The sequence below is a fragment of the Solea solea genome, chromosome 13 (genome assembly GCF_958295425.1).
Source record: "Solea solea chromosome 13, fSolSol10.1, whole genome shotgun sequence".
NCBI classification, from domain to species: Eukaryota; Metazoa; Chordata; class Actinopteri; order Pleuronectiformes; family Soleidae; genus Solea; species Solea solea.
The window spans coordinates 6,020,084-6,047,186 of NC_081146.1; the positions used below are offsets into that span (position 1 = coordinate 6,020,084).

Sequence of the window (27,103 nt, forward strand, 5' to 3'; positions counted from 1 at the left end):
TCCTCTGCCCTCAGTCTTGTCCTGTGCACCTGGAGGCAGAGAGAGATGGATGTCCTCTCTTCTCCTTGCCTCTCCGCCTCTCATCTTCGATCCTGCTGCTTAGTCACACACAAATGTATCCTAACTTGCTCTCCCTTTCTCCTCCATTCCATTTATCTCTCCCTCACTATCTATTGCTGCAGTTTGCTCTCTTTTATTGCATCACTCATCCTCTCCGTTAGCATATGCTCTCTCATCCTCCTTATCTCTCACAGGTTGTCTTTCAGCCTCTGCAAGTCTGGTGCTGATCTCCCTACTCGGAGAAGAGACTCCTGCCCCCAGCATTCTCTCTCTCTCTCACTCACTCTCATGTCCATGCCATCTCACTCTCTCTCTCTCCAAGCTAAACACTTAAATACCAGTAGCTCTTCCTTAATCACAGCTTAGTAGTCTCTATCCCTCCCATCCATGCCTTCATTCCAGGCTTCTCTCAAGGGGCGGTTCCTGTGTAGCTAACCCAGATTTCTTCCGTCCCCTGGCCCATCCTTCCGTACGAGGTTGTCTCTGCAGAACCTGAAAATGTAAACTGTTCCTGTTTGAATCCCCCGCACGGTCTGAAGGGCTGTTCAGTTCAACAGAAAATAGATTTTTCTCTGAATTGCATTTTTTTTCCCTTTTTTAAAACTCATCTTAGCACAGAGGTTTAGAACAAGGGACTTGGGCCCTTACCTCTACTGCGTCTGATGGAGTCGAGTCTCCCTCCAGCCTGCCCCTCATTAGCACGGGCATGCACACACACACTTGAACACATGCATACACACATCCCACATGCTGACACAGAGTACTACATAGATCAGGTCTAGTTGCAGCCCAGCCCTACAGTAAACAGTAATGTCTTTGTCTGTGAGTTTGTATGTCACATGCATGTTTTCAGGGTTTTTTTTTTTTAATGTCTTTTTGGGGACAACGACTGCAGAGATTGCAGTCCATGTTACTTCTGCTCCAAGTCCCTCGTTACTTGCAGTCACTTGGAGCTCACAGTTGTGCGGGACGTGACTTCGTCAGAACATGCTTTTTCATGTCTTTCACAGTATGGTGTTTCTAGTGAGGGAGGGGTGTCTGTGTGCGGGTAGTTATTCATGTTTGTTTTTGGTTTGTTTTTATTCTCCCCTTATCCACAAAGCATGCATATTGTATTTTTTCTGCTGGCTCATCCAACAGCATGGGTTTATGGGATGTCCTTTTTTCCACCCATTGAGGCAAATTCCACTGGTGCTTTGTGAGGATGTCTGTAGGTCTGTAGGCCCAGTACTGAGAGTCAGTGGTGGCTCCTTTTCATCTCTCTGTTGAATCTTTTAAGCGTTGTCTCTTTTAAGTGTAGAATACAACATGAATCATCCTTCACAAATGGATTTTGAGCACTGTCTTTGAGAAAGACACTTAAGTGCAGTCTCAAGCAACATATTCATAATAAGTGGATGGAATTAGGCAGAATTTGCATTTCAATTTGAGTTTAATTCCATTTGATGTGATGACTATGTGTAGCATTATCCATCTCCAAGTTTGCAAAGAGATTGGTGGCTGAGCCAGAGCTCCAAGGAGCCTGAGACGATAATGCATTTCTTGTGTTCCTGTTACAAGTGGTCACCGAGGGCTGGCTACCACTCTCATGTGTGAACAGTGGTGATTAGCACTGCTTTGGGGGAAATCCGAGGGTAGAGAGGCAGCGCACATGGGAGACTGGTGGAAGAAATTGAAAGGAAAGCAAGAGGAAAATGTACCCACATGAAATTATTAATTTTTTCTCTAGGCACATGTTGAAAGTGATGCAGAACGCAGTAGGGGAGAGAGAAGTAACATATGACAGAAATACAAATGACAAAGGAAATGGATTTAGAGGAGATGGAGTGTACGCAATCAACAGCTGGTGAGGTGGTGGCAGAGATGGAGAAAAGGCGTTTGTAAATGAGTCGAGAGGCAGGAATGAAGCGAGGAGCAGAGCGCAGGTGTAGACGGCAACAGACTACCATATTCTGTCTTGACAGGAATCAGTGTTACAAGAGTAATTCTTTCAGCTCTCTGTACACTTTACAAGAGGGGCTGGCTTTCAGATGGGAATGACAATAAAATTGGCCTGAACTGCCACTTTCAAATTTAGGCAGGGATTTGAACTGCTGCTTCTGCTGGTTAATCCTCTGCAGCAGCTCGTGAATGTGCAGTGAGTGGAAAGGAAAGCAGGAGCAACTGAGAGGATGTTCAGCTTAGTGAAGGTTCATGATCACTATTAAACAGGGACAGGAATAATAATGAAAAAAAGAATAATTATTTGCTCACCACCACTCTTTATGTAGTTGTGTTGTGAAGTTCATGTGCTCATATGTGAGGTGAGAGGTAACTCTTTGTTTCATTCCATTGATGTTTCTGCAATAGTCTTCAGAATCTAACATGAGGTCCTTGACTTTTTTTCTGCTGTGGCCTCTGAATATACAAGATTATCTAAAGAGAATAAAATGGTTGCGTAAACTAAAAATAGTGTTTTCACGTCAGCTATAGAATATGCCTCACTTGAATGCTGTAAACCTTGTAAAAAGTGGCATTGATACACGTTTGTACATTTTATGGTTTTCTTCTCTCTTCTAAAAGTTACTCTACGCTTTAAATCTCTACAGAAGATACATTTCAAAGCACCTCTAGTCTAAATCAAACTTAAGTGCACCCATCCTCATTTCTATTTAAATGAGTGTACTTGATCTTCAATGAGTTTTATAGTATTTATACAAAATGCATCATATTACAGTGAATGCACATTACATGGGTGGAGATGTGTTCTAATGCCAGGTGTGGAAGGATGTATTTAGAGCTGCTCACTCGTGATTGGATCTTTTAGGACACGTGTTTTACCCCAGGTTCAGAGATGATGACAACCTGGGTGACACGGTCACAGGAACTGTGCAGAGCGACTACCCTGATTATTAAAAACCTTTCCAAAGCAGCAATGAAGTGCTTCCAGTGACATGATTGACACTTTGGTCTTTGGTGCCATGTACTGATAGCTGGCATTCAATCTGTGTGATTGATTTCATTATGATCGGATTTTTGACTCTGTTTTATTTCGGCAAAATCTCGAATTGCTGCAAACATTTTTATTTGAGAAGTCTTCTAATGACACATTGGAGAAAATACTTGGTTTTGAGATCCAGAAGAAAATGCTTAACTTGATTATATTCCTTAGAATGATACTGAAAATAATTGCCACGATGAATTTAAAACATTTCAGCAATACAAAGCCGTAGTCTTAACTATTGTTTGCCTTCTCGACAAAGAAAGTTGTATCTTTTGGAGTTCAAATACCTGCTTTGAAATACTGCTCTAATATTGCTGCAGAAAGATGTTAAGGGAGTGGGAAGTGTGAGTTCAGAGAAAGCACTATATGAGTGACTAGTCCTATGGGATGTTTTTCCAACCCTGATTTAGACACTACTACCTCTCTCTCTCTCTCTCTAGGCTTTTTTGAACACATAAACAGAAATTGTGTGTCACATGGAGGAGCCCTAGTTTTGTGTTGACTCCCTCCTTAGCCAGTGTGCATTGTCTAATTTACAATAAAGTTAAAATGGGATCTTTGAATGCGTGTGCAGTTGTGCTGCAGTGCAAATGGTCACACATGTTGGACTGACATGTGCTCAAACAGAGCCTGTGGTTCACACGAGCAAAGAGTGGTGCCGTTCTCTCCCTCCGCTCTTTGTTCATTGCTTCCAGGAGGAGTTTGTCATTCGGCTGTGTCACACTGTCACTCACTCAACCCCCTGCCTCCTCCTCCTCCTCCTCCTACTACTTCTCCTCTTCATCATCCAATTTCCACCCTCCCTTCCACAATCCATCATTATTCTCCTCCCCAGCATGGCCTCCACCTGTTTTGCCCCCTGCACACACCCGTTTCCACTCCTGCAGAAAGTGTGTGTGCATGCGTGTGCGTCCTGCAACTTTTCTCCCCCCGGCCTACCTTGTGATTTGTTGCGATCCTGTGACAGACCTTTGCTGTTCAAGGACAACACAAGGGGCAACGTGGCTGAGACTTTGTTGTGCTGTGGCTGTGGGAATGTGGACAGGAGCAGCTCTGAGGGAAGAGGAGGAAATGCCAATGTAGCTGGAAGCTCAGTACACATATACACATACAAGTACACACACACACACACCTGACTGTACTCGCACCTCAACACTTAAACACAACCCCTATCTTCTCTGTGTTCCTCTCCCCATTCCTGTGTCTCCTTTTTATGCTGTCTCTGTGTTTCTCCTTGCTCTCTCTACGTGTTTCACACGGATCTCTTTTTTCCACTTTCTCAACCGTATTCCTTTTTCTCCCCTTTCTCCCTCCCTGCCTCTCCTCCTTCCTACAGAGCCCTCAGTGAACCCATCCAATGCTGGTGTGGTGGCGGGAGCTGTGATTGGCTCCCTGCTGGCCCTCCTTTTGGTCGCCGCCCTCATCTGCGTCCTTGTCACCCGTAGCCGCAGGCAACAGCAGGGTTACCGCGCCAATGGCGGCAGTGACATGAAGACGCGCATATTTGGCGGTGGCAAGAAGGCGAGCAAGAATGGCACAAGTGGAGGTGCAGGGAGTGGAGGAGTTGGAGGCGGCAACAACAATGGGCCCATCTATGTTTACGACGAGAGCTCATCCCACCAGGGTATTGGAGAGAAAAACAACCATCACCAGCCGCTCACCATGGGAGGTCGGCCTGAAGTTGTCACCACTACTCCCACTGCCCAAGACATCCTGTTAAGCAGTGAGTTAGATGAGGCAGAGAGGAGGAAGTTTGATGAGCTGGAGGAGGAGGAGAGGTATGACCACTTTGGTGGAGGTGGCCCCATCCTTCAGCTTCGCCCACACAATGACCAGGAGGATATGATTGGAGACTATGATGATGACATGGAGTCCCATCGGGACGGCTCTGTCATCTCACGAACTGAAGTGTATGTATAAAGGAGGAGAAGACCGAAAGAGGAGAAAAAGGAGTGAAAGGGGAACCCTCCCAAGGATTATGTGATTTCAGAAGAGAAAATTATACCACTTTTATTTTTAAGATATTGATTTTAAATATAGCCCCTTATTAATCACAGTGCAGCCCCAAAATGAACTGAATGAACAGAAGGGTGAGGTGGGATACGCTGGTCCCCAAGAGTGGAAAATCAGAAAAGAAACAACCTCTCTCTCTCACCACTTCTGTTCATGCTATCGCTGTCACCAGGACCCATGACGAGGACTCTTGACAGACTAAAAGAGAGAAACAATGTAGTGTAGAAGAGAGGAAATGGAATCATGATACAAACTTGGCTATAAAGGAGGCGATGCACATGCATATTCACACTTATTCACCAAAACCTTAGAAGTGGATGAGGCTGTCGAGCAGTTTTGTTTAGCCTGTTATTCTTAATTCTCTGGTGGGAAACGTCTTGTTTGCACTGTGCTCTGACAGCTGGTAAGTAGTTAGTGTATAATGGAGTATGGGGGATTCTAAAGGTATAGACGGTAACCAGCAGCAGATTTAGAGAAGAGAAACTTTTACTTTTCTCACGTCTGCTGGCAAGTTCTCCTTTCCACTCTCTCTGCCTGTCTCTCTAACTTAAAAAAAACAAAAAAAAACAAAACATCTTCACAGGCCGCAGTAGACACTTGAATTTACTCAACTTAAATTGAATATTTGGTCCTTATTTACTGTACAAATGCTGCACAGCTCATTTTAACCAAGTAAGTTTGTGGAGTTTGAACCGTTTTCTTCAGGTACTTTGCTGCAAATTTTGATGCTGTGCCTGGAGGTAAGAGACGGTAAACAAGAGAGGAGAGAATGAGATGTAGTCAATGTGACGGGGTCGAGGGATGGAGAGAGCAATGCAGGAGAACTAGAGAAGAGCATGTCTCTTCTTCTCTCTTCCTCTTCATCCCAGTCTCTTCAGAGCGCTCCTGACAGGAGGAGCTTGAGTGGTAATGAGCCGTGAAGTTGCTCGCTTAGCCAAGACCCACAGATTGCCACCACTTATTGTTTAAGATGTGGCAACCCCCCCCCACCACCACCACCACCACCACCACCACTATCTCTCTCTCTTGCTCTCTCTCTCTCTCTTCATCCCTCACTCCCAGTGTTTATGGGGAGTTCATGATTTATCCCAGGCAGTGTTGAGGTCAGGGCCACAGAGACCAGGCAAGTATTTTACTGCTCCTGATATGTCAAACGCCCCACTTACTCTATTCCTGCCCAGCTTGCCCTGACATGCCAGGACTGAATAAGTCACCTGGAGCGGCCATGTTCTCTCCAGCACACGGTCACTCCACCACCAACTCCTATACTGAAGGGGAATGACTGGTTTAGACTGAACTTCACCTCAAAACCAGCGTTTGGATCGATCCATATTCAGTGAGATCATATAATATTTCATTCCATTAGCGGATGTTTTTAAATGTTGCAAATTGATTGTTGCGTCCACAGTTAAGCAATGGGAGGCATATTGACTAACTGGCAACATGCAGTGAAACGGCCCTTTATGATGCAGCTTCAGGGCTGATGGTCCCCTGACTGTGAATTTATCCTCATAACGAGCCACCAGAGGCCAACTCAAAGACAGTATTCCATGGCAGCTGTACACTGCTGTCTGTGTGCATATGTCATTGTATCTACGCAGTCACTGGATGACTGTGATGGACAATCTTAGAAGAAGAAGCTCGATTCTAGCGTCTCTAATCATGCTTTTTCTGAACTTTTAATCATCTACCCTTTGATCCACTGAGAATGTGGGGAGCATGGTCTGGAGATGAGTTCACTGACCTTTTAGTAGCCTCTGCAAAGATCTGGGATGTTCAGCTTGCTGCAGGTCGTGGCGTCAAATGCAGGGTGACCCACTGCCAACAGCAAGGATGACTGCATTCCTTACCGTGACTGTTTTTACCCTTGAACTATAGATGTGGGACACTCGCGTACAAGTATTCATATAGAATCAGACAGCTCTTGTTTGCCATTATTGTGGTGTCTGTTAACCTTCAGAGAGGTGGAGAGAGAAAAAGAGAGCAACACAGTAGGCAGATGACAAGAATAGAGGCGGTGTTTTATGTTGGAGCACCGTCTGGCATATTGTAAGGCGGCGTGTTCAATAGGATTATTGTGTAATGGGCCTTAGTTTATTCATAAATGCAACTCCTGTCAAAGCCGAGTAAAGTACATTTACTCAAAACAGCTGATTTGTCACAACCACTCAAAATAAAGATTCATCACTTATTTTTGCACTTGTGTGTGTGTCACCACTACAAAGCAAACTATGAGTGTAATATTTGTTTCATGGGGTTAAAAAAAAAAAAAATAGCATTAAGAGACAAAACTGCTTTATGTACATTTTGGTGTGAGGTATCCGTGGACTATATATGTAAGCCTTTTTATTTTTATTGTGAAAATGTGGATATTTATGAAAATGTAAATATCAGATAATCAGTGGAGGTAGTGTTGTGGTAATAAACATGAAGGAGTTCTGGGTTGGCTAACCCTAAAGTTCAGAGGGCATTTAGAATGTAATTAAATGAATACCATGGTTGTTTGGTTTACTGAACGAACTGAGCCTAGTTTACCTGAAGCCTAACCGTTTTTGTTAATGTTAGCATTGCCTGCAGTTCCACATAATAAGCACACAGTATTTTATTTTTTGCACAATTGGCTTATTCTCCTCCTTGACAGACGTGCTGCACAATGCAAAAATACACACAATGCACACTGTATAATTTATCAGGTAGACTGTAACTACACAAGAGATTCTCTGTGTTGTTTGCTTAGTGTGAGAATATAATTGTCAGTGTGTGTTTTCATGATGCTTTGAGCCTTTGGGACATTCCTTCCCATCATGGGGGCTATAACCCAAGTAGCCACCTTTTGTCACCACAGAAAACTGGCAAATGAAAGATATTATTGTGCATTTCTGAGGCGTACACCCATACTGTACATATACATACACAGAATGCAGAGAAACATTCTCCCACACACAAACACCCCTCAGTCACTCTCATTATGCTCACTCCCACAGCCAAACTGTGCAGAAGACACCTCATACCTGACAACTCTGCCATCTCCTGACACAAGCCCACACAAATTCATTTGCACAGCCATGCACACACACACACACACACACACACACACACAGACACAGACAACTTTTTTTCCCTCCTCTTGCTCAGTTGCTCCATCAGGACATATACTGTGTCTTGCTCGACTGTAAAGAGTCGCAGCATGACGTGTCCCCTTGCTCCACTGCTTTCCATCCCCCAAAATGTCCAGCTGGTTCCCAAACCAGCTTGGACAGGTATATGTTCATACATGTGCACTTTCACCTAGTGTCAGAGGAATAGACTGTTCCACGTTTGTTCTACATGGGACAGAAAGCTTTCATAGCAAAGCCCCCCGCAGGACTTCTTTTAATGCTTTTACATCGTCACAACTTCCTACTCGTGTCTAAAATGCTTTTCTCACTCCCACCTCTGACAAACACGCATAAACGCACATATTTGCCACCACAATACCCCAATGCCCCAGGCAGGCTTGTCAGATCAACAAAATGCTTTCAGAGAAATCAGCAATGCTGTTCTAGGTCTAGCACAAGGTTAGATAAAGATGCCCAGTATCGTTCTTCAGAAATCTATATCCTATTGCTATTTCCCCAGCTTCACACATGTAGTGATAACTAATCAAAGCCTTTAAATCTCCATCTCACTCATAAAAGGACAAAAAAGATAAATCCTTACTGTGTACATAGTATAAATGTATAAATATGTAGCAGAGAAAAAAATTACTAATTTATGGTGTCACATTGGTGTATTTCTCTGTGACAGCAAGCATGAAGAATTTATTTTCTCCTATTACAGTTTCTCCTTTCTGTTATTTTGCAGTGCTTTATAATTTATGTTTTCTGAGTGCTTTATTCATGACTGCTGCGCTGTGATTGCTGCCAAAACTGGCAAATGTGCTTCTTCTATACAAATGAACTGTTCACGCAACAAAATGGTTTTGTCCCAAAATGTGCTTTTTATTGTTGACAGCTTTGTGTAAAAGTTCTTTCTTTTCTTTTTTTATTTCCTTCGTTTTTGTATTTTTTTTATTTTAAATTTAAATTTTGTTCTTCGAGGAGTACGGAATTACAGTTGTTGTCAATATTTTGTGTCGAGTCTTTCTATATTTTTCTTTCGCTATTAAAGACTTCTTGATTTTTGAAATGTCCCGGTGTTGCAGTCTGTGGTATCTATTTCTTCTTTTCTTCCCTCTGTCTCTTAAACACTTAGCTGGGATGATTGAGGAGCCAGGTTGAACCGAAGCGTCACTCATTGATTCTTACTGATTAGATTTATAGATGAATTGATTGATATGAAGTGTCCTCTCTGTCTCTTGTCACCCATCATTTTCCCTCCCTCTCATTTCTGTGTGTGTGTGTGTGTGTTTATTGGAATAAGTGAATCCATTTTGTGAGTTACAGTTGTCCTCTACTGTAGCTCCACCTACTTAGTATATGTAGCCTGGTTGGCTGAAGTAAACTTGCTGCCTTGGTAACAGGTGTATGTGGGAGACTGCTCTATTAAAAGGGCACATATTCCATGTTTTCCATCTGAGCGTGGCAGTAATGAAGATCACACGCACCTTCACTTAAAGATGCACATATTTATCTTCATATCCACTTTAGAGCCCAAAGCCTCCACACAGCCACAGCGAGGCGAGGATGGTGCTGAGGAATGCCGCGCTGCAGCCACAGTGGCTTTTCCCGCATGGAGGCAGTTTGTGTTTTCAGTTGGGGAATGTGCAGGCCAAGCTGAAACTCTGTGAATGGAGCGCCTCTCAAAGGCTGCATTGTTTTAACTGTAACGAAACCAAACTGGTTTGGTTAAATTTTAACAAAAGGACATGTCTGTGTCTGTGTGTGTGTGTGTGTGTGTGTAGGTTTATGTGTCAGTGTGCTGATGTGTCGGCGCATGTGTGTAGTCATGCATGCGTGTGCACCTGCCTTGTTTGGTTTATATACAAAAACACCCTCTGTGTCGCCGCCGAACGACACAATATAGACAGTTTATGTCTTTTGTGGCAGCGTGTTGCCGATGAGGCCGCCGTGTTCTCTGTGTCATCCTGGCTCCTTGTCACTGTTCTTTTTTTTTTTTTTGCAAGCTTCTTCTGTCTATGCACAGCTATTTACTGTGAGTCCAGCCCACCATCTGGCCTCTCTAATTGCTTTGGATTTGAGGCTGGTGAGATAGAGAGCACTTACACACAGACACATGCTGACTCCTTTGGTTTTCCATCTGAATATGAAGCAGAAAATGCTTTCCTGCTGCCGATGAGAGTAAAAGCTTTTGCCACGTGCTTTTTTTTGTGTGTCTGTATTCGTCACCAGAAGTAAATCAGAAGTATGCATCACATGAAACGGGTCAACCCACAATGTACGACCTGGCCTATATGAACTAACCTGGATCTGAAGCCAAAGTGACAGCAGCTACACCAAGCACTGCTGCTGTGCTGAACATGAACCTCCAGTGATCAGACATGGTGCAGTGCCCCTGAGCAATCCAGCGAGTCGGTAGTTGCCCTGTGTGTGTTCTACAGAGTGAGCATGGAAGTGTGTCATGCAGTGTGTAGTATGTTCATGTGTTTAGGCACCTGCTGCTGCGTGCTCAGCTCAGTTGCAGATGGCTCAAATTGTCTCAGAATGTTTGCTGTGTAAACGTGTTACATAGTTGATGCACCTATTGTCGTCCTGCCTGCACATCTCCATTCTAAACCATACTGTGGCAAGATGAGCTGCACTGTACCAATTGGTGGGAAATGCAGCTTTTGTGTGTAGCCATACATTGAGCTCCCAGCTCTGGCCACTATAGTCACAATGTTGATGAAACATCTGATTTTGTGTGTGTGTCTGTGTGTGTCTGTGTAAGTGTTGAGGGGTTATAGAAAGAGCAACTCTGGGCTCTCTGTGCTAATAATATCACTGTGCTCCTCATTTGACCTCTGACCCTCCAGCTCCAGACCTCCATAATAAATCAGTGAGAGTCAGTGATGAATGGCCAGGCCTGTTGCATGGACGTCTGAGGGATGAATATAGTGATTGTATGTGGGAATTAAAGCAAATATCTCCCTCTGACCTCAATTATCAAAGTCTTTTCTCGGATATTTGTATTGGCTTTAAAGCACCTGACTCAGAGTGAATCACAGAATCTCACAGTCACTGAAATATTCATATCTTTTACTGTTTTTTAAGCTAACAGTCATATTTTTCTCATTGTTTAAACTAAACTCCAGTACACTGAGATTGACTAATAGCTGTCGGTGTAGTACGTAGACCTCCAGTTTTAGGACAGTGACCCTAAGCTTGGAGAGAAGGCAATTAAGAGGTTTTTATGGTGAAACAATGAAATGTACTTGCCAAGTGTGTTCATCTGACCTCAATCCAAGCACACATTAGTCTGCTGAAGAGGACAGTGTAGGAGAAAAGCTCATGAAGACAGTAAGACTGAAATGTCTTACTGAGAGATAACAAGTCACTGAAAGTCACTTGTTTTAAAAAGACTTTTTCAAAGTTTGTGTTAACTCCAGTTCTTTTTTTCCCCCCATACTATAATAACACTAAATGTCTGCAGCTCTAGCAGCTCTTTATGTCTGTTCTTTGGCAAAGTGGTGCTTTGAGTTAAACACTACTCTCAGCATGTTATTATGCTCACAGTGACAACGCTGAGAAGCTAATGTTCAGCAGGAAAAGAAACTTAGTTTACTATTATTGCATATGTTTAATATGTCATTTATTCTCTAGGTGAGTTATAAATGTTGGATTTATAAAAAAATCTACCTTCATGTTTTAGTTGATCAAAAAGGTTTCAAATTATTACTCTTTTCATTATAATTTAATGGAAATGAATCTGTTGAGGTTTTTCAACCAAAACCATGTGAACCACATGATGGAGTTAAAGGAATAGATCACCACAGCAATCAGTGTTAGTTAGTTGTTAAGATATTTTAGTCTGACACAGTGATAGTTAGCGTTCTAACTCTGAGTCACTTCACAGAGTCTGTTGCTGTCTGGATCATGTCGACTCCTGCATTCTGTATGACTTTGCTGTGTTTCCCACACCTATAGTCATTACTTTCACTCACTACAATTTCCACACTTCATTGTTTTATTTAAATGAAATTTTGCCTGAATGTGGTTTTGAAAACGTCTTCATTTCACACCGTCTGAGGAGAAAGATTGTGACAAATTGGAGACGGAAAGTTATTGTTTTCTGACCATGGTGATTTGTGAAGGCTGAGCTGGATTAAGTTATTTCTCAGTGGGTAAAATATTGTATAATTTCTGTACTAATATATCATGTCTTATCTGAGTTTGGTTACTTTTGTAAAGTTTGTTTTGAGTAGTTTTTGAGAAGCCAACTTGAGTTAACAACCACTTACTGTATCTTGTGTTTGCTGTGGAAACCTGCTCATATTACTGAAGATTAAGGCGGTCAGTGATACACTTGTATGAAAAGGTGTTATGTTAAACAGCTATTAATGATCAAGAGTGTTTGGTCAGTGAGTCAGGGCTCTAACAGTACATTTAGGAGAATACCTTGACACTTTATCCAATACTGAGCCACAAAAATATTGGCAAATATCCAGTATCCACTATGTACAAATGAGTAAAATGTAAGGGCGAGACTGAGACTGTGGTGACCTTCCAGAAAGGATGATGTTCTTCTGTTTGCAGAGTGAGCTTCGCCTTCAAAAAGTGAAATAAGTTCTGGCTAGTTTGTCCTTCTGGGCCACTGTATAAATACGCTGGCTCAAGATGACCTTGGTGAAGCACAGTCCTTGCCTAAAGTACATATTAAAGACTTATTGTAGATTGAAAATCATTATTTGAAAGTCATTATACACTTGTACAAACATACTTTTGGGCTGTTAATTCAATTTCTGCCAATACATCCTCCTAACTGTTGTGCACTGGCCCTTAAAACTCTGAAGAGAGTATTTGTATCATGTCGATCAAGGTGAAAACAGAGCACAAAGGAGGTTACCGTTGTAAATAGTCGCAGAAAATTGGAAATCATATCATTCCTCTTCCTCTTGCGGTAACTGTTAACATTTGATCTTCTGGCTTCTGGACATTCAGTTTGCTGAAATGTGTGTGTGTGTGTGTGTCTGTGCCAGACACAGACACACTCAGACCACGGCAGACAGACGGGGGGAAATGGATGCTCCTGTTTCCCCTGGAGAACCCAGGGCGTTTACTCTTCCTGTCCTGTGCTGACAGGACTGGAGGTAACATGGTGGTTGGAGTGCATTGTTGGGCAGATGAGGTAAGTCTCCCCCGAGTTTAACACATGCTTGGCCAACTACGGGGAGGGCAGAGAAGGGCTAGGAGAGAGCAATGGAGTGAGGGCAGTTTAATGACGGGGGGGGGGCAAAGAGGGTGTGATGGTGTGTGGAGAGTGAAGAGGTGTTGCAGGGCTGAGATCTGAGGCTTTGTGCATTGGCAGACGCTACAGAGAGTTAGCTGGTGTATAAATTTAACAGTGACTAATGCAAGATTGAATAAACAGGAAAAAGAAGAGAGGAGCAGTTGATAAGGATGGAGAGAGCAAAAGGGTGAAAAACAGAGGAGAAAAAGGGAGGGGAAGCCTGATTAAAGATGGAGTGGTGAAGGCCACGTGAAGGGAGGAGGATGATGAGGGCTGAGTAGTTGCAGCTGTGTTGATTTAGCTCCACACATCATAATGTGTGCACATGTGTGCCTGCCTGTCTGTGTGATGGGGAGAAGGAAAGAAGCTTTGACATCCTCCGAATGCCGCTGACCTCGGCACATCTGCACAAACACCAGCCGCTACCAGATGGAAGATGCAGTGAGACTGAGTGTGTGTGTGTGTGCGTGAGTGAGTGTGTGTGAGTGAGTGAAAGAAAGGCCCCAAAGGTCTTCACGCAGTGACTTACCTGGAACAAATCCTGTTCTGGAAAATGAAAAACAAATAAGGTTATGTGAATGCAGTATGACCACCAGGGAGTGTAACTTTTAGCAAAGTGTGTGTATGTGCACATTTGCATGTGTGTACCCCTTGTTGAGTATGAATAAAAGAGATTTATATCAGGGAGAGAATGGTTTGTTGCCGCTCCTAAGAATAGATTCTGTGACGGAAATGATTTTTATGCTGTATGCAAGCCTCCCTCTCTTTCTCTCTTCTCTCTCACTCTGTCTCTGTGTGTGTGTGTGATTTTGTGTATATTTGCCCTGAAGTGCATTGCAGATCAAATGCACTTGCTGTCTAATTCACCGTCTCAACAGGCAGCTCTTACAAAGTACATGCACACACTGGCACATGCTTCGCCGGCATCCACTCAGATCTAAACACACAGAATGAGAGATGAATATGAAGATGGAAACACAAATAAGTCCACAAATATTCAGTCGCATGGACTCTTTAGTAAACGCCGGGTGACGGTGTTCATGTTTGTTTGTGCATGTAAGTGCGGTGCAGATGTTTGCTCCTCCGACAGTATGGAACGTGCATGCAAATGTACGTTTTGTCTGTGTGGGAGTACCAGAAGTTTTCTGTTTTTCTGTTGAATAACAAATATTTAGCTGGTGGCTGTGTTTTCCTCACGGGACAATCGTTTTACATTATTACTTGTGCTTTTATTGTTATTATTTATACAAATAAATAGAGCTTCAGTGTGGTCTGTTATGGATTTAATAAGAAAATATGTAAGTGAATAATTTGATATGTGTATATATATACACATACATATATTAGCACTCATTTATTTTACTGCATTACATTATATTACTAAATGATACTATAATACTGTGAGCTTTTCTGATATTTATTGTAGTTTTATGTTAGGTTATGAGATATATCGTGGAACACTCAGGTTAGCCATTTAAAAAGGTAATAATAAAATATTGTAGTGATATCGTATCACACACAGAAAATGAGTATTAAGCCGTCCCTAATGCTGACTTTTTAGCGTGTGTGTTTCACAGATAAAACTGAATAGCTCTATTTAGTACTTTTAGTGTTGTGTTTCCTCTGTAAGTCCTCTGTAGTGTGTGGAAGAGATGGTGCAGACTGTACTATGCTCCTTTATCAGCAGTCCACAGTGATGTTATCTCCAGTGGCTGGTTCCACTGAGGAGTAAAACCCTTTTTTCCCTCTTTCTCTGTTTGACATTAAATAACCCGCACAGTGTAGAGCAAACTGTCGGAACCTCATAAAATCTGTGTGTGAGTGTGTGTATTTGCATGTCTGGCTGCTCATGTGCATGTGTCAGCTCCGTCTTTATGTCCACAGACGTCTGTCATCTTATCGTGACATCGTTCTCCCTGTAATCACTTCTCCTGCCCCTTCCTCCGATCTTCTTATCGTGTGCTGTGGGCTAAATATGAGGGCGTTGTAAATTTGTTTAAGAACAGTGTCTGTGTGTGTGTGTGCGCGTGTGTGTGTAGCCCTGCATGCATCCTTTGAATTACCACAGCCGACACTGTCCAGACAGTCCTGAGGGGAGAAAAACCCTTCTAATCATTCCACTTCCTCTTTTCTAATTTCCAACACATCTTCAGTCTCTGGCTATTGAACCCAGAGGCTTCACTGTAGAAGGGAAATACACAGATTGATTACAACCATTAGCTATTACTCTAAGAAAAAAACCCAAACCACAAGCTGTGGCAGTATCAGCCGTTAGATACGTTCCTTTGCGCTCATGTGGACTTTAGCTGGCCATCTTGTTAAGTACACAGGAAACCGACTAAAGTGGCAGGAATAGAACCCGTTGCGGTGCTCTGCTGTCGTTGTCCATTTGCTTCAAGGTTTGACGTGTTGTGTGTTCAGAGACCTCTGGCATCAACAACTCATTTTCACACAGAACTGCCACTCACTCGTGAAAATCCCAGTAGATCAGCAGTGTCTGGAATAGTCGGACCAGCCTCTCTGGTCATTTTAACACCTCTCTCCTCCATTCTGATGCTCGGTTTGAACTCGACCACTCCTGAATGAATTGAGGTGCTATCCTGATGATGATGATGATGATGATGATGATGATAACGTACATATATACGTATCGTGCAGAGACACTGTAGGGATCCTTGACCATGCAACCACATGCTGTGGGTTCTCCAGCATATCCTTGGCCCGGTGTTAACCCCTCCTCTCCTCCAAGGTCCTCAGTGATTTCCACAGGGCTGCCTGTCACTCAGCGATGCCCACGGGCGACAGTGGGAGCTGCCCCCGATCCACTGTTGAAGTGCACCTCGGTGTATAATGTGAGAAAGATAGTGTTGGAGGGCGGTGGGAAAAAGCTGAGCATTGCAATGCAAAGCACAACAGGACTGCACCATCTCCTGTCTGTTCATCTGTCAGCGTAGGCCGTCAGTGATGGAATAAATGGTCTTGAATGGACAAAAGGTCTTATCACATAGGAGGAAATTAAACGTTATTCAAATTTGGCTTTTGGTGTCACAGGGGCGCTACGTGAAATGTTTATAAACAGGAGTCGATTATTGCGCTCACATATGTGGACGCGGTCTTTGTTGCCTCGACACTAATAACTGGTCCATCTCACCTTCGGTGCTCGGATCAGACCATTCATTCTTCAACAGAAGCAGTGGGTGGAGACGTTAATGGAGAATTATGCTCTCCCCGCTGTGTGTAATAGCGAGGACTTCTTTGTTGTGCTCCAACAATGGAGTGTAAACTGAAGAAATAAGACGGTACAAAGCACGCAAAAGGGCGCATGAAGACATGGAGCCGGTTGTGATTCATTCATGTTCCAGTACATTTCAGTTCTCCTACATCATTAACCTCTCAAACGACCATCGTTCCCTGGGAGAGTCAGAAAAACACAACTCTCACAAACAAGTGTTTGTGTTTATCACGGTGTGCTGTGGTTCTCCGGGGGATGTGAGTGTCACATGACTCCCAGTTCCCTGTTATTTATCTGTGTATTACACTCAGTGTCCAGGTACAGCTCGCAGGTCATTTATCCTCCACAGGTTTCCACCATCCTGATATATAGAGCAGTTAGTTTTTATATGAAAACACTCTGCCCGCAGAGCAAACATGCCTGCATATTGTCTAGCGTCAAGCACCTGGTTTGACACAGTGTTTTTCTGGGTGTGTTAAAGTGTGTGCGCTGACTCCTCTTTTTTCCCGGGCATTTATCCTATTTTAAGGCCCTTTACTCTGCTGTCGTTCTCTTAATACCACTTTTACACCAGAGCTTCAGGGTTTTCTGTCACACGTTTGCTATTCATTAGTGTGGATAGGTGGGAGAGGTAGCAGCAGACCACTGCAGCGTGTGTAAATGTGTAGCATTTACTGGAATGGGAATATTTAAAGCTGTGACAATGATTTTCTCTTCAGCTTAAACAGGATATTTTTTTTTTTTTTTTTTAATAGCCCTGTGCTACAAAAACTCATATATATGCAGTTTACAAGACAAGGAAAAGTACATTTGTAATATTTAGGTTGTTCAAGTACTAGAAGAAATGATTGGGATCTTTTTCTTGACTAATCAAAATAGTTACAGGTTATTTTAGTTTCCGCTGTAATAACAGGATGTGTATTTATGTTCATGTGATGCTTGTTTGCATGCGTGTGGTGTTCTCTGACTCACTCATTTGAAGTCATAACAAAGTGGAAAGATATGACTGCAGCCAGATGACTTTTGATGGCTAGTGCATGTAGATAATGGATATATGCAAATGTGTATGCATTGTTATGTCCCCATACTCAGTGTGTGTTGGTGTTGGCTCTCTGGTGTGTTGGACCCCACACCCCCCCCCTCCCTCAGTGAGGAGGCGTATTACTGTTACTTGTCTTGGTGCAACGAGCCAGGCCTCGTGTTAGGCAGGTTGAGCTGCAGGGGGAATTTTGTAACACTTGACCTGTTTCACTGAGTCATTTGTGTGGATGAAGAAAGAGAGGGAGAGAAGAGGGGGGAGCAAGCAGAGGAAGGGCGGGCATGGAAGGGGGGAGGGAGGGAGGGGGGGCACTAGTGGTTAGGGGTGATTGGAGAGATGAGTGACAATGAAAAGTGATCGAGGGAGAGCGAGAGAACAACAGCTGGGAGAGCCGGAGGGAGGAGAAATGAGATGGCAGTGCCTTCATATTTCTTCTTTCTTTCATCCTCCCCTTTCACTCTCCATCTCTTTCTCCCACCCATCCCTCCATCTCTGTCCTTCACTCGGCAGCGTGGACTGGCTGACTTGTCCCGCTTCTCATTATTCACTCTTTCAACCTTAAAGGTCACGAGCACAAACTCTCACAAAGTGCAGGAATATCAAACCTATTTATCTAACTGTTGCTGCCCGCAAAGTGTTTGTGTATGGACACACACAGTTCCACATTTGTGTGTGTGTTGTGCATGTGTTGTTGTGCATGCTTGATGTCGGCTCGCCGCATACATATTAATAGTGTAGTTTTTCATCCGGGGAGCTCAGCTGGTGGGCTCCTGCCTTGGAGGAAGGATTTAAGCCGTATATCTAAATCAGTGGCTACTTATTTTCCCTCCCTATCTTCTCTTCACCCTTTCCTCACTTCTCCTGTGTGTTTAGTGTTTATTTGTATTTCTTCACTGTGTCCTCTTATGTGCAATGTGTATTCAGGAGTTAAGGCCAAAAATGCATTCTGTCATCTACCTTTCAGTATTTTCTTTATCATTTAATAGATAGATTAAATCATTTGCCCTCAGTTAAGATGGAGAAAGATGAAAGATGTTATTCAGTATATTTTACAAAAGAGATTTTTATACTTAAATCAGCAGTGCATACATTTTAAACATAAAAAAAAAAAGTCTCTTAAACTCAGACCGTTGTGAAATGCTGATTAAGCTTTTCAGCTCCTGACAACTCTCTGTGGTGTTTCTTCATATAGTGGTGTTTAGATCTCAGGTCACCCAGCAACGTTCCTAAGGTGAAAAACAATAAGTTATTGGTTTTATGTCAAGACAGATGAAGGAAACAGCAACACTGCGCTAATGAAGGGCACAAAGAAGCGACCACACCAAAGTTTCATAAGTGACTCCTACTGCTCAAAAAAACCTGGTTGTTCAGCAGTTTAATGGGATAAACACCTCTGGCCCCTGCACCACTGCAGTTTTCATGGCAGATTTTTGATTTCCAAGAGGAAAAGAAATTGGACTGGGACTAACTGGAAGGTGGCCAGTTCAAATCCCACGATGGATCAGGGCTGTGGTGCCTCTGAGCAATGCACCAAATCCCTGATTGCTCCCACAGTGCAGATAAGTGCTGACCACTGCGTACACTACTGGTGTGTATGAGGATGAGTTTAATGCAGAGGTGGTCAAATTCACTAGCACTAATTGACGTGTGCAAAACTCACTAATTCTAATTCTAAACACACTAACGCTCCCTCAGTCATCAGTCATCTGATAGTCTTGCTTCGCAGAGCCCATTGTCAGATGAAGGAACCATAATACAAATAATGTAACATCAGTTCTGTTCATTAAGACCAAACCAAAGACCAAAATCACCAGAGGTCGCACACTGCAGCTTTAAGGGGAAAGAAAAAGATAAGTGTATATTCAGGCATCACAAATCACATGTACGTGTGCGATACCGCTTCACGACTTTTTACTCCTCTGTTGCAAAGGCGTCTGAGCAGGTCAGGGTCAACAGAAATGCAAAAACAGTGCTCTTGTCTCCCTCCCTTCTCCTTCAACTCTGCTTTCATTACCCTCCTTGTCTCCCATTCCCTCTTGTCGCCTACTCCAGCGCTCCTGCCACAACTGTGTACAGTACAGTCGTAGCCTTTCTGTTGTGCTGTGACGCTACCATGGCGACTGCTGGCTGCTAGCGTGTCCTGTGGTGATACAAGCTTGGACATCAGTTAAAATAGGGCCTGGTGTTTGGTGACATTTAGCATTTTTTCCGCAAAAATTATGCAGCTAGTGTTGACATTAAGCCTTATGCATAAAATTCATGATATATGTGACACTTCCTGTAGGCACTGCAGCAGAGAGAGAGGCAAGTGTGTCGCAGATGACACACACACACACACACACACACACACACACACGTTCACACAACTATCCTTTTTAGGACAGATTCATTCATTTTTATAGCCTCATTTAAACCTAATCCCTTAACCATGACCAGTTACCCTAACATAAACACAATTTACATCTTACCTCTAAACGTAGCATGTTCCTCAAAAATAAGTTCTGCCTTGTTAGGACAAGGTTTTGAAAAGGGTGTTAAAGAGGTAACATGCAAGAGCACACACCATTATATACAATAGCTTCACTGTGTAATAAAAAATCAGGGCCTACACATGCATTTAATCAAGCTTGATGAATGCATGTGAGAATTACGTGTTTCATGTTTCCCTTCATTGTCGTAGCTTTGTCATGCGCTCACTCACACACACACACACACAGACAGACACAGCACACCACAGCACTTTGTTCATTCTTTGCAGATTAATGCTGCAACGACACCTTTTATGATCCCCAATTTATGCCAGCAGTAAGGCAGCCCCACTCTCTCTGCTGCCTCTCCTCTTATCTCCTCTGCCTGACGTCTCTGTCTTCTTCTACATGTGCGCTCAATGAAACAATGGTGCTTTTTAGTAACGAGCAATGAGTTTGTCAGGTTTTAAAAAAAGTAGGGGAAGACAAATGGAGGGAGGGAGCGAGAGGATGTGAAGATAATGGGCCTCCGTGGTGATTAACATTCCAGAGTGGCACGTCAAAGAAAGTGCCACTGTCCTATTGTGTCTTCGCTGACAGCCAAATGAACAGAGGTCTGTGGACGAGTTTCGTCTGTGTCACAGAGGGTAATAAACATACCGTGTCTAATCTAGATCTCGGCTGCTGCCGGTGTGTCTCTCTCTCTCTGTGTGTCTGAGATTCTCTACATGTGTCTGTCTGCAAAACTGAGGGTGACACACTCACCCCTTTTATGCTTTGGTGATTGGCACCCACATTTACACAGTGCAGCCAGCGTGACGGTGAGTGAGCTGTTGGTCAGTGAGTCATCCAACGAGCTGACTAACCGGTCATTCAGACTGTCACATGATATCATCAGTTTCCTGTCACGCCGTCATGACACACCTGTCACCTGAAGCGAGAGGGAGAGCAGGTCTGCATTTGGAAGTGTGTGTGTGTGTGTGTGTGTGTGTGTGTGTGTGTGTGTGTGTGTGTGTGTGTGTGTGTGTGTGTGTGTGTGTGTGTGTGTGTGTGTGTGTGTGTGTGTGTGTGTGTGTGTGTGTGTGTGTGTGTGTGTGTGTGTGTGTGTGTGTGTGTGTGTGTGTGTGTGTGTGTGTGTGTGTGTGTGTGTGTGTGTGTGAGAGGGAGTGTTGTCTGAAGCAGGAAATGGTGTTATGTACAGAGTGAGGGCTGTTTATATAAAGGCTACACTAACATAGTACTGTGTTTCAGTGACTATACATAAAGTTTTTCCATTACTGTCCATGAAGATGGATCTTAACACGGTTCCATTTATTTCTTGAAAATATCCAATTATTCTCTAAGCTGTAATTAAACCATGTTAATGTCAATAAGAGCAGAAACAATTTGTTGATTGAGTGATTAGTCAATGACCAAAAACTGTAATCATCAACAATGTTGATCAATGATCAAAGTCGATTTTCATTCAAGGATGCCAAACAATATCAAGCTCCAGTCTCTGCGCTGTGGGGATTTGCTTCAGCTTGTCTTGATCTCTGGTCTTGGGCTGATGTTCTGACAGTTTGAAGGCTTCAGGAAAGATTTGATCGGCGTTTTTAAATCTATAAATTCAGAAAAAGGCGTTAAGACTGCAGTTAGATTCAAGAGTAACTTCAGACAAACACTATCAAGCCTTTATGTTTTCATAACTCAGTGTAAGTACACGATAAGCGGATGAAGATTACATATTTAAATATTAACAAGTTTCATTCGAACAAAAATATTGTGCAATGGAAATATGGTCCTCTGTCTTGTAAACAAAATAAATAATACAACATTAAACGCTTGCAAAAATGGCATCAAAGGTCTCAAACATTTGACGCAAGCGTCTACGCATCTTCATGTGGTGACACAGGTGACACAGGTGACACCACTGGGACCTAAACTCCTAAACTTGTCATTAACTGCTGTGTTTTTGATCTACAAGAGGACAGAAATACAATTCTGCCTCAGGCGTTATCATCAATATTCCCTTCATTTTTCATGCTGAATATAGGCCACGAATGCCTGGCTAATCAGGTAGTCTGTCTGGAGGATGCGCGTGGATTCAGTGCTAAGATAAGTTGAATATCCCCAGTCCCCATCTTTGATCCTAATGCCTCATCCTCCCATAGATGAAAATGTACATCTGACTTCACTGCCGTTCCACACGCGCAGTCAGGTGTGTTTTGAAAGCTGAGCTGAGCAGACAGGTTTTTAAGCTAAGTTAAGCCAGGTATTAAATTTACTGCCCATCTAGGTGTGTTTAATCGTATCAACTTTTGACTCTGACTTCAGAGAGAAATGCCTGTAAATCTTTTCTCAGAAAGGCATCACAAGCCTTTGCATCACCCGGCCTTCTCTCACTCTCTTCACTGTTGTAATCACCACATGCTCGCAGGTAGTTTGAGCGCACGCTGTTGTTCTCTGAGCATCGTCGGGTGTATAGCTGTGTCTTTCAGGCACATGTGTTACGCATGCACATGCACATGACTCCGTGTGCCGTGTGTATGCGGGGTCCCTCTCTTCTTGCGTGTGCTTAACTGCCTCTGACACATCTGTGGCTTTTCCAGGCGAATCAGGGCCTGTGCCAAACTGCCAAGAAATCAATGCAACAGACACTGCCCCCCTCCTCTACCCTCATACACCCCCCCCCCCCCTGTTCACCCTGCCCCCCCCCCCCCCCTCTTTTATTCTGTCTCTTCGCTCTCCTTTTCCTCCCTGTGTCTTGCTCGGAGCCCTTATTAAAAATGAAGTTAGTATGTGCTGCATATTTAAAATGGTCATGGATGGATTTAAACGGCTGATGGTATTTAGCGTCTCCTCAGGGAGTTGCTATCAGCCCTTAAGCTGACTCCTCTGACTGGAGCCTGACTGACTGGTGAGTACACACTAAACCTCTAATAATGACTTGTGTACACACAGTCGGCTCAGTCCATGCATGTGCACACGCACACGCACACACTCTCATTATAGTGCACTGCTGCTTTGTGACAAGGACCCTAGTCACGTTTGTTTTGTGTGAAATGGATGCATTGCAGTGTGCGATTCTGTGTGTGTGTGTGTGTGTGTGTGTGTGTGTGTGTGTGGACTCATCGGTCAATAACTCATTAGTTTGTCTGCTTTGATGTAGTAGTGTGTAAATGCTTTTAACTGTATTTGAAAACAACTCTCATCGTTGTCTATGTGTGCGCTCGTGCGTGCGCTCGACAACAGTCAGAGTAGATGTCACACTGAGCTCCTTCAGATGGAGCACCAAGTGTTTCTGTCATGTTTTCTTTCATGCTGGCTAGCATTTGTGCTCCAATCTGCCCGTAAGTGTCCTCCACTGAAACACTATTGATTACCCCACACACTCCCAAACACAAATACTGCTGTTGTGAAACACACACACACACACACACACACACACACACACACGCTGACTCCTGCACAGAGAGAAGAGCAGGAAAAGGACAAACTGAGGAGGAGGAGGAGGAGGAGGAGCTTAAATTCTGATAATGAAACCTGTGTCTGCAAACATATTCAGCGGCTCTACCTTCAGTGCTCTCAATAACACGTGTGTGAGTGTAAGAATGAGAATATAGTATGATTCATTATTGATGCTGCAAAGGGGTTTTAATGGCAGCCACTCATCGTGATGTAGTTTGATATATGTTCAGCATCTAAACGTCTGTCGTTGGCAACATGTGAGAGGTACAGTGTGTCCATAAATATGAGCATTTGCATCTGTGCACGTGCACCCTGTACAGCAAGAGCACGACATGTGTGGGTGCACCAGAGCTTGTGAGCCCCTGTGGGGACTGACATGCACGTTTGGGAGTATTCATTCGCACGTCAGAGATTCTGGGCTGTGACTTAAGTGCGGTGCTGATGTGTGATGTACGGTCGACAGAGCCGCACAATGGACACAATGATAACCTTTGAGAATTTTGACATGAAAAACAGTTGCAGGACCCAAATGAGATGCACATTTCTGCTTTATTTTTCCCCCTCACCGATTTATCTACAGAGGCCCAGATGTGATGTGTAGCAAGAGTGTGTGCATCTATCTTGTCTTGTACCAGAATATAGGTTGCATCCTTTTTACCAATGCATACCTCACCAGCACTCCATCTCCAGCAGCCAGTCAAGCACATTTAAACACTAATGAAACCATCCTTTATGTGGATGCAGATAAATTGAACTCTGTATGCTTTCTTCTTTCCATCCTGCCTGAATTCTTTTGTTCGTGTCCACCGGCTCCCAGTGGCAGTGCAGAAGTGAATGGCAATGCAAGAAACGCCGTTCTTAATGAGCATCTGAATTTGAGTTCTGCAAGAGCGTAGGTTTTTTTTTTTTTTTTTGGGTTGTCTCGACAGCTCACATTGTTGTGGTTTCTCTCTGGGGGCATTGGCTGAAGAGCAAAGTGAATGAAAGTGGCGAGCACACGGGGCCATTATGGCTCAGTGTGTCATTAATCAGGAGCTGATGAGAGGCAGTTTGTGGGGGAAATGGGGCCTATTACAGCTACGGCACTCCCAGGACCACGCGTGAGGCTCTTTTAGCTCGCTTACGTTATGGTCAAACATGCAATAGTCACAAACATTTAAATGGAATGTGTTACCACTTTTCATATCAAAAAAAAAAAAATTCTGCATAGCGATCACTGGGTTTGTTATCAAGCTAAAAGAGAAGGGACATTTTCAATTTTTCTAGTGCCACAAATACTTTTTCCCCCTGATTTGATTCTTTCCCTCCAACACATCTTCACAGTCGACTTCTCTACCCTCCAGCTTGAATCTTCCATTCTCTCAGTTGTCTATGTACTTTCCTATATGTTACACTCTCCTTCCTTCCTTCCTTACTTACTCCCTCCCCATCGCTGTCTCTTCTTCTGCGCGTCGTTTCCTCTCTGACAGTCTGTGTGAGGAACATGGTAGGAGGGCGACATGAAGTGTGTGCTCTCATGTGAGTCAGCGAGGGGAGAGAGAAGAAATGAACTTACTCTCCTCACTTTGGGGGGTGGGGGGGCTAGCCACGTCCTACATATCACCCCCACCCCCCCAATGTCTCATTATATCTAACATTTTTACCCGGCGTGCAAGTACATGGAGGACATTGCAGTGAAGCATCCTGCTGTAGGGTAGAACTCTAAGAAGGTAGAAGGAGTCTGAGGCTGTGTGTGTGGCTGAGTGGTGGGTAATGAGGTGAGAGTGCCTTCAAGGTAGAGGTTAGCAGTGGTTAGGAGGGCAGGTAAACATACCGGCTGCACCACACTGGTGCCTGGCCTCAAGGCTGCTCTGATACTAGTAGAGGGGGAGAGAGGTGGTGTGGGTCAGAGGGGCGAGGAGTGTGGAAAAACCAGGTCAAGAAGACGGATGAGAGGCCTCAAGGCAGTGTGAGGTAAAATAGGAGGCCGCACAGTCTCACATTATGACTGTAAAGTGTGGTATTTAGTCAGGAGTTTCCGTTCTAAAAATCACTTCCAATTAAAGCGGCTGCTAAATATTCAGCATAAGTACTGAGTACTTCTTACAGACTGACATACAAACGTACTGTCAATGTAGGACACCTGCTGCTTTTTAAAAGGCTCATGAATGTCTTAGCTTTGTTCTCGCAGCATATGAAGCATATTCACTTTCATGCAGACAACAAAAGGAAAATAAAAAAAAAGAAGAACTTTGGAGTTCTAGAGCCAGGATGCAGTTAGCTTAGCCAGATACAGTCTTTGTTTTTTATATATAACTGCTTAAAGAATTCAACATGTTAATTAGTGAGTTTAGTTGTTGTCAGATCATTTTTTTAATGCGGGGCCGAAGCAGCTGTTTCCCACTGCTGCTGGTCTGTATGCTAAGCTTAGATAATACAGACATGAGAGTGCTATTGATGTTTGCTTTCAATTAAATGTTAATGTATTCCTTTAACTGTTAATTGCTTAAACTTTTTAGTGCTGTGGTAAATTAGATTTTATGATTTCTTTTATGATGAACTAGAATGAATATGAAGTAGTATTCCTGTCTGATGTGGTACACAACATTTTAACGGCACATTTCATTGGACTTTTGCTTTTGATTTTTAGTGCGTACTTCTATCTCTGTAGCCAACATTGCAACATTATTTATCTTAATGATAATAACAACCTTACATTATATTACATGTACATGTATTATTGAGACCTTTATTACCCTATATTGTTTCAGTATGTTAACACACTGCAGTATGTAGCAGTTTCACATCACCACTTTAACTCTTACAACACAGAGCACTTTGGCTGCTTGTTTCCATTAGTATGTTTAAAATATATATAGTATATACAGAGGTTATAAGAATGTGCAGTATAGAGCGTCTTATAGACTTTTTTTTCAGCACAACCTAGGCAATCACCAAACACACCTGAGCAAAGAGTACTCAAAATGTTAAAAATTGGATTGAATTTTTCACTTTTTTTTATGTTTTTTTATTATCTATTTTGTGATTTCTGCACAATGATTGTTTCTGTATATCACTACCAAACATGTGATATAAAATGAATCATAACTAAATAAATATGTGTCCTATAAACACCCCCCCCCCAGGATGTCCATATAAGGAGTTGTGTATTATTACCATAGGTGCACCTGCGGCACAGATCCGTGCCCCCTGAGTGCTGAAATTGTTCTTGTATTTGGACGTGTTTTCATAAATGTGCTGACATTCTGACCTGTGCTTTTTGAGCACTTGTTCCTCTTCTGTGAAGTGTCTGCTCACTTTTCACCTCCGTTACTTCCCACCTTTTTCTGCGTGAAGAAGGGGAGAGCGAGCGAGAGAAAAGAGGAGAAACAGCATGTGTACTTGTAGAACAACAGATTATTCATGTCCTGAGTGGACAGCTACATTTGGCTAATGCAACTCTGCTTTCTCTGCTGGCTGCAGTCAACTACCTCAGTGCCAGTGTAAGTGGA

General features: G+C 43.2%; 1 protein-coding gene across 3 annotated transcripts in view; it reads left to right on the top strand.

Annotated features, from left to right (window-relative positions):
* Window positions 1–27,103, top strand: part of si:ch73-22o12.1 (nectin-2) — a 79,277-nt gene that overhangs the window by 35,777 nt on the left and 16,397 nt on the right. The window contains exon 8 of one of the 3 annotated variants that reach the window (XM_058647170.1): window positions 4,380–9,223. The exons of the other annotated variants lie outside the window; for them this stretch is intronic. Coding sequence (XP_058503153.1) covers window positions 4,380–4,963 — 584 coding nt within the window. The 3' untranslated portion in view covers window positions 4,964–9,223. Of the gene's footprint in view, window positions 1–4,379; window positions 9,224–27,103 lie in introns of those variants that run through there. 3 annotated transcript variants of the gene reach the window in all.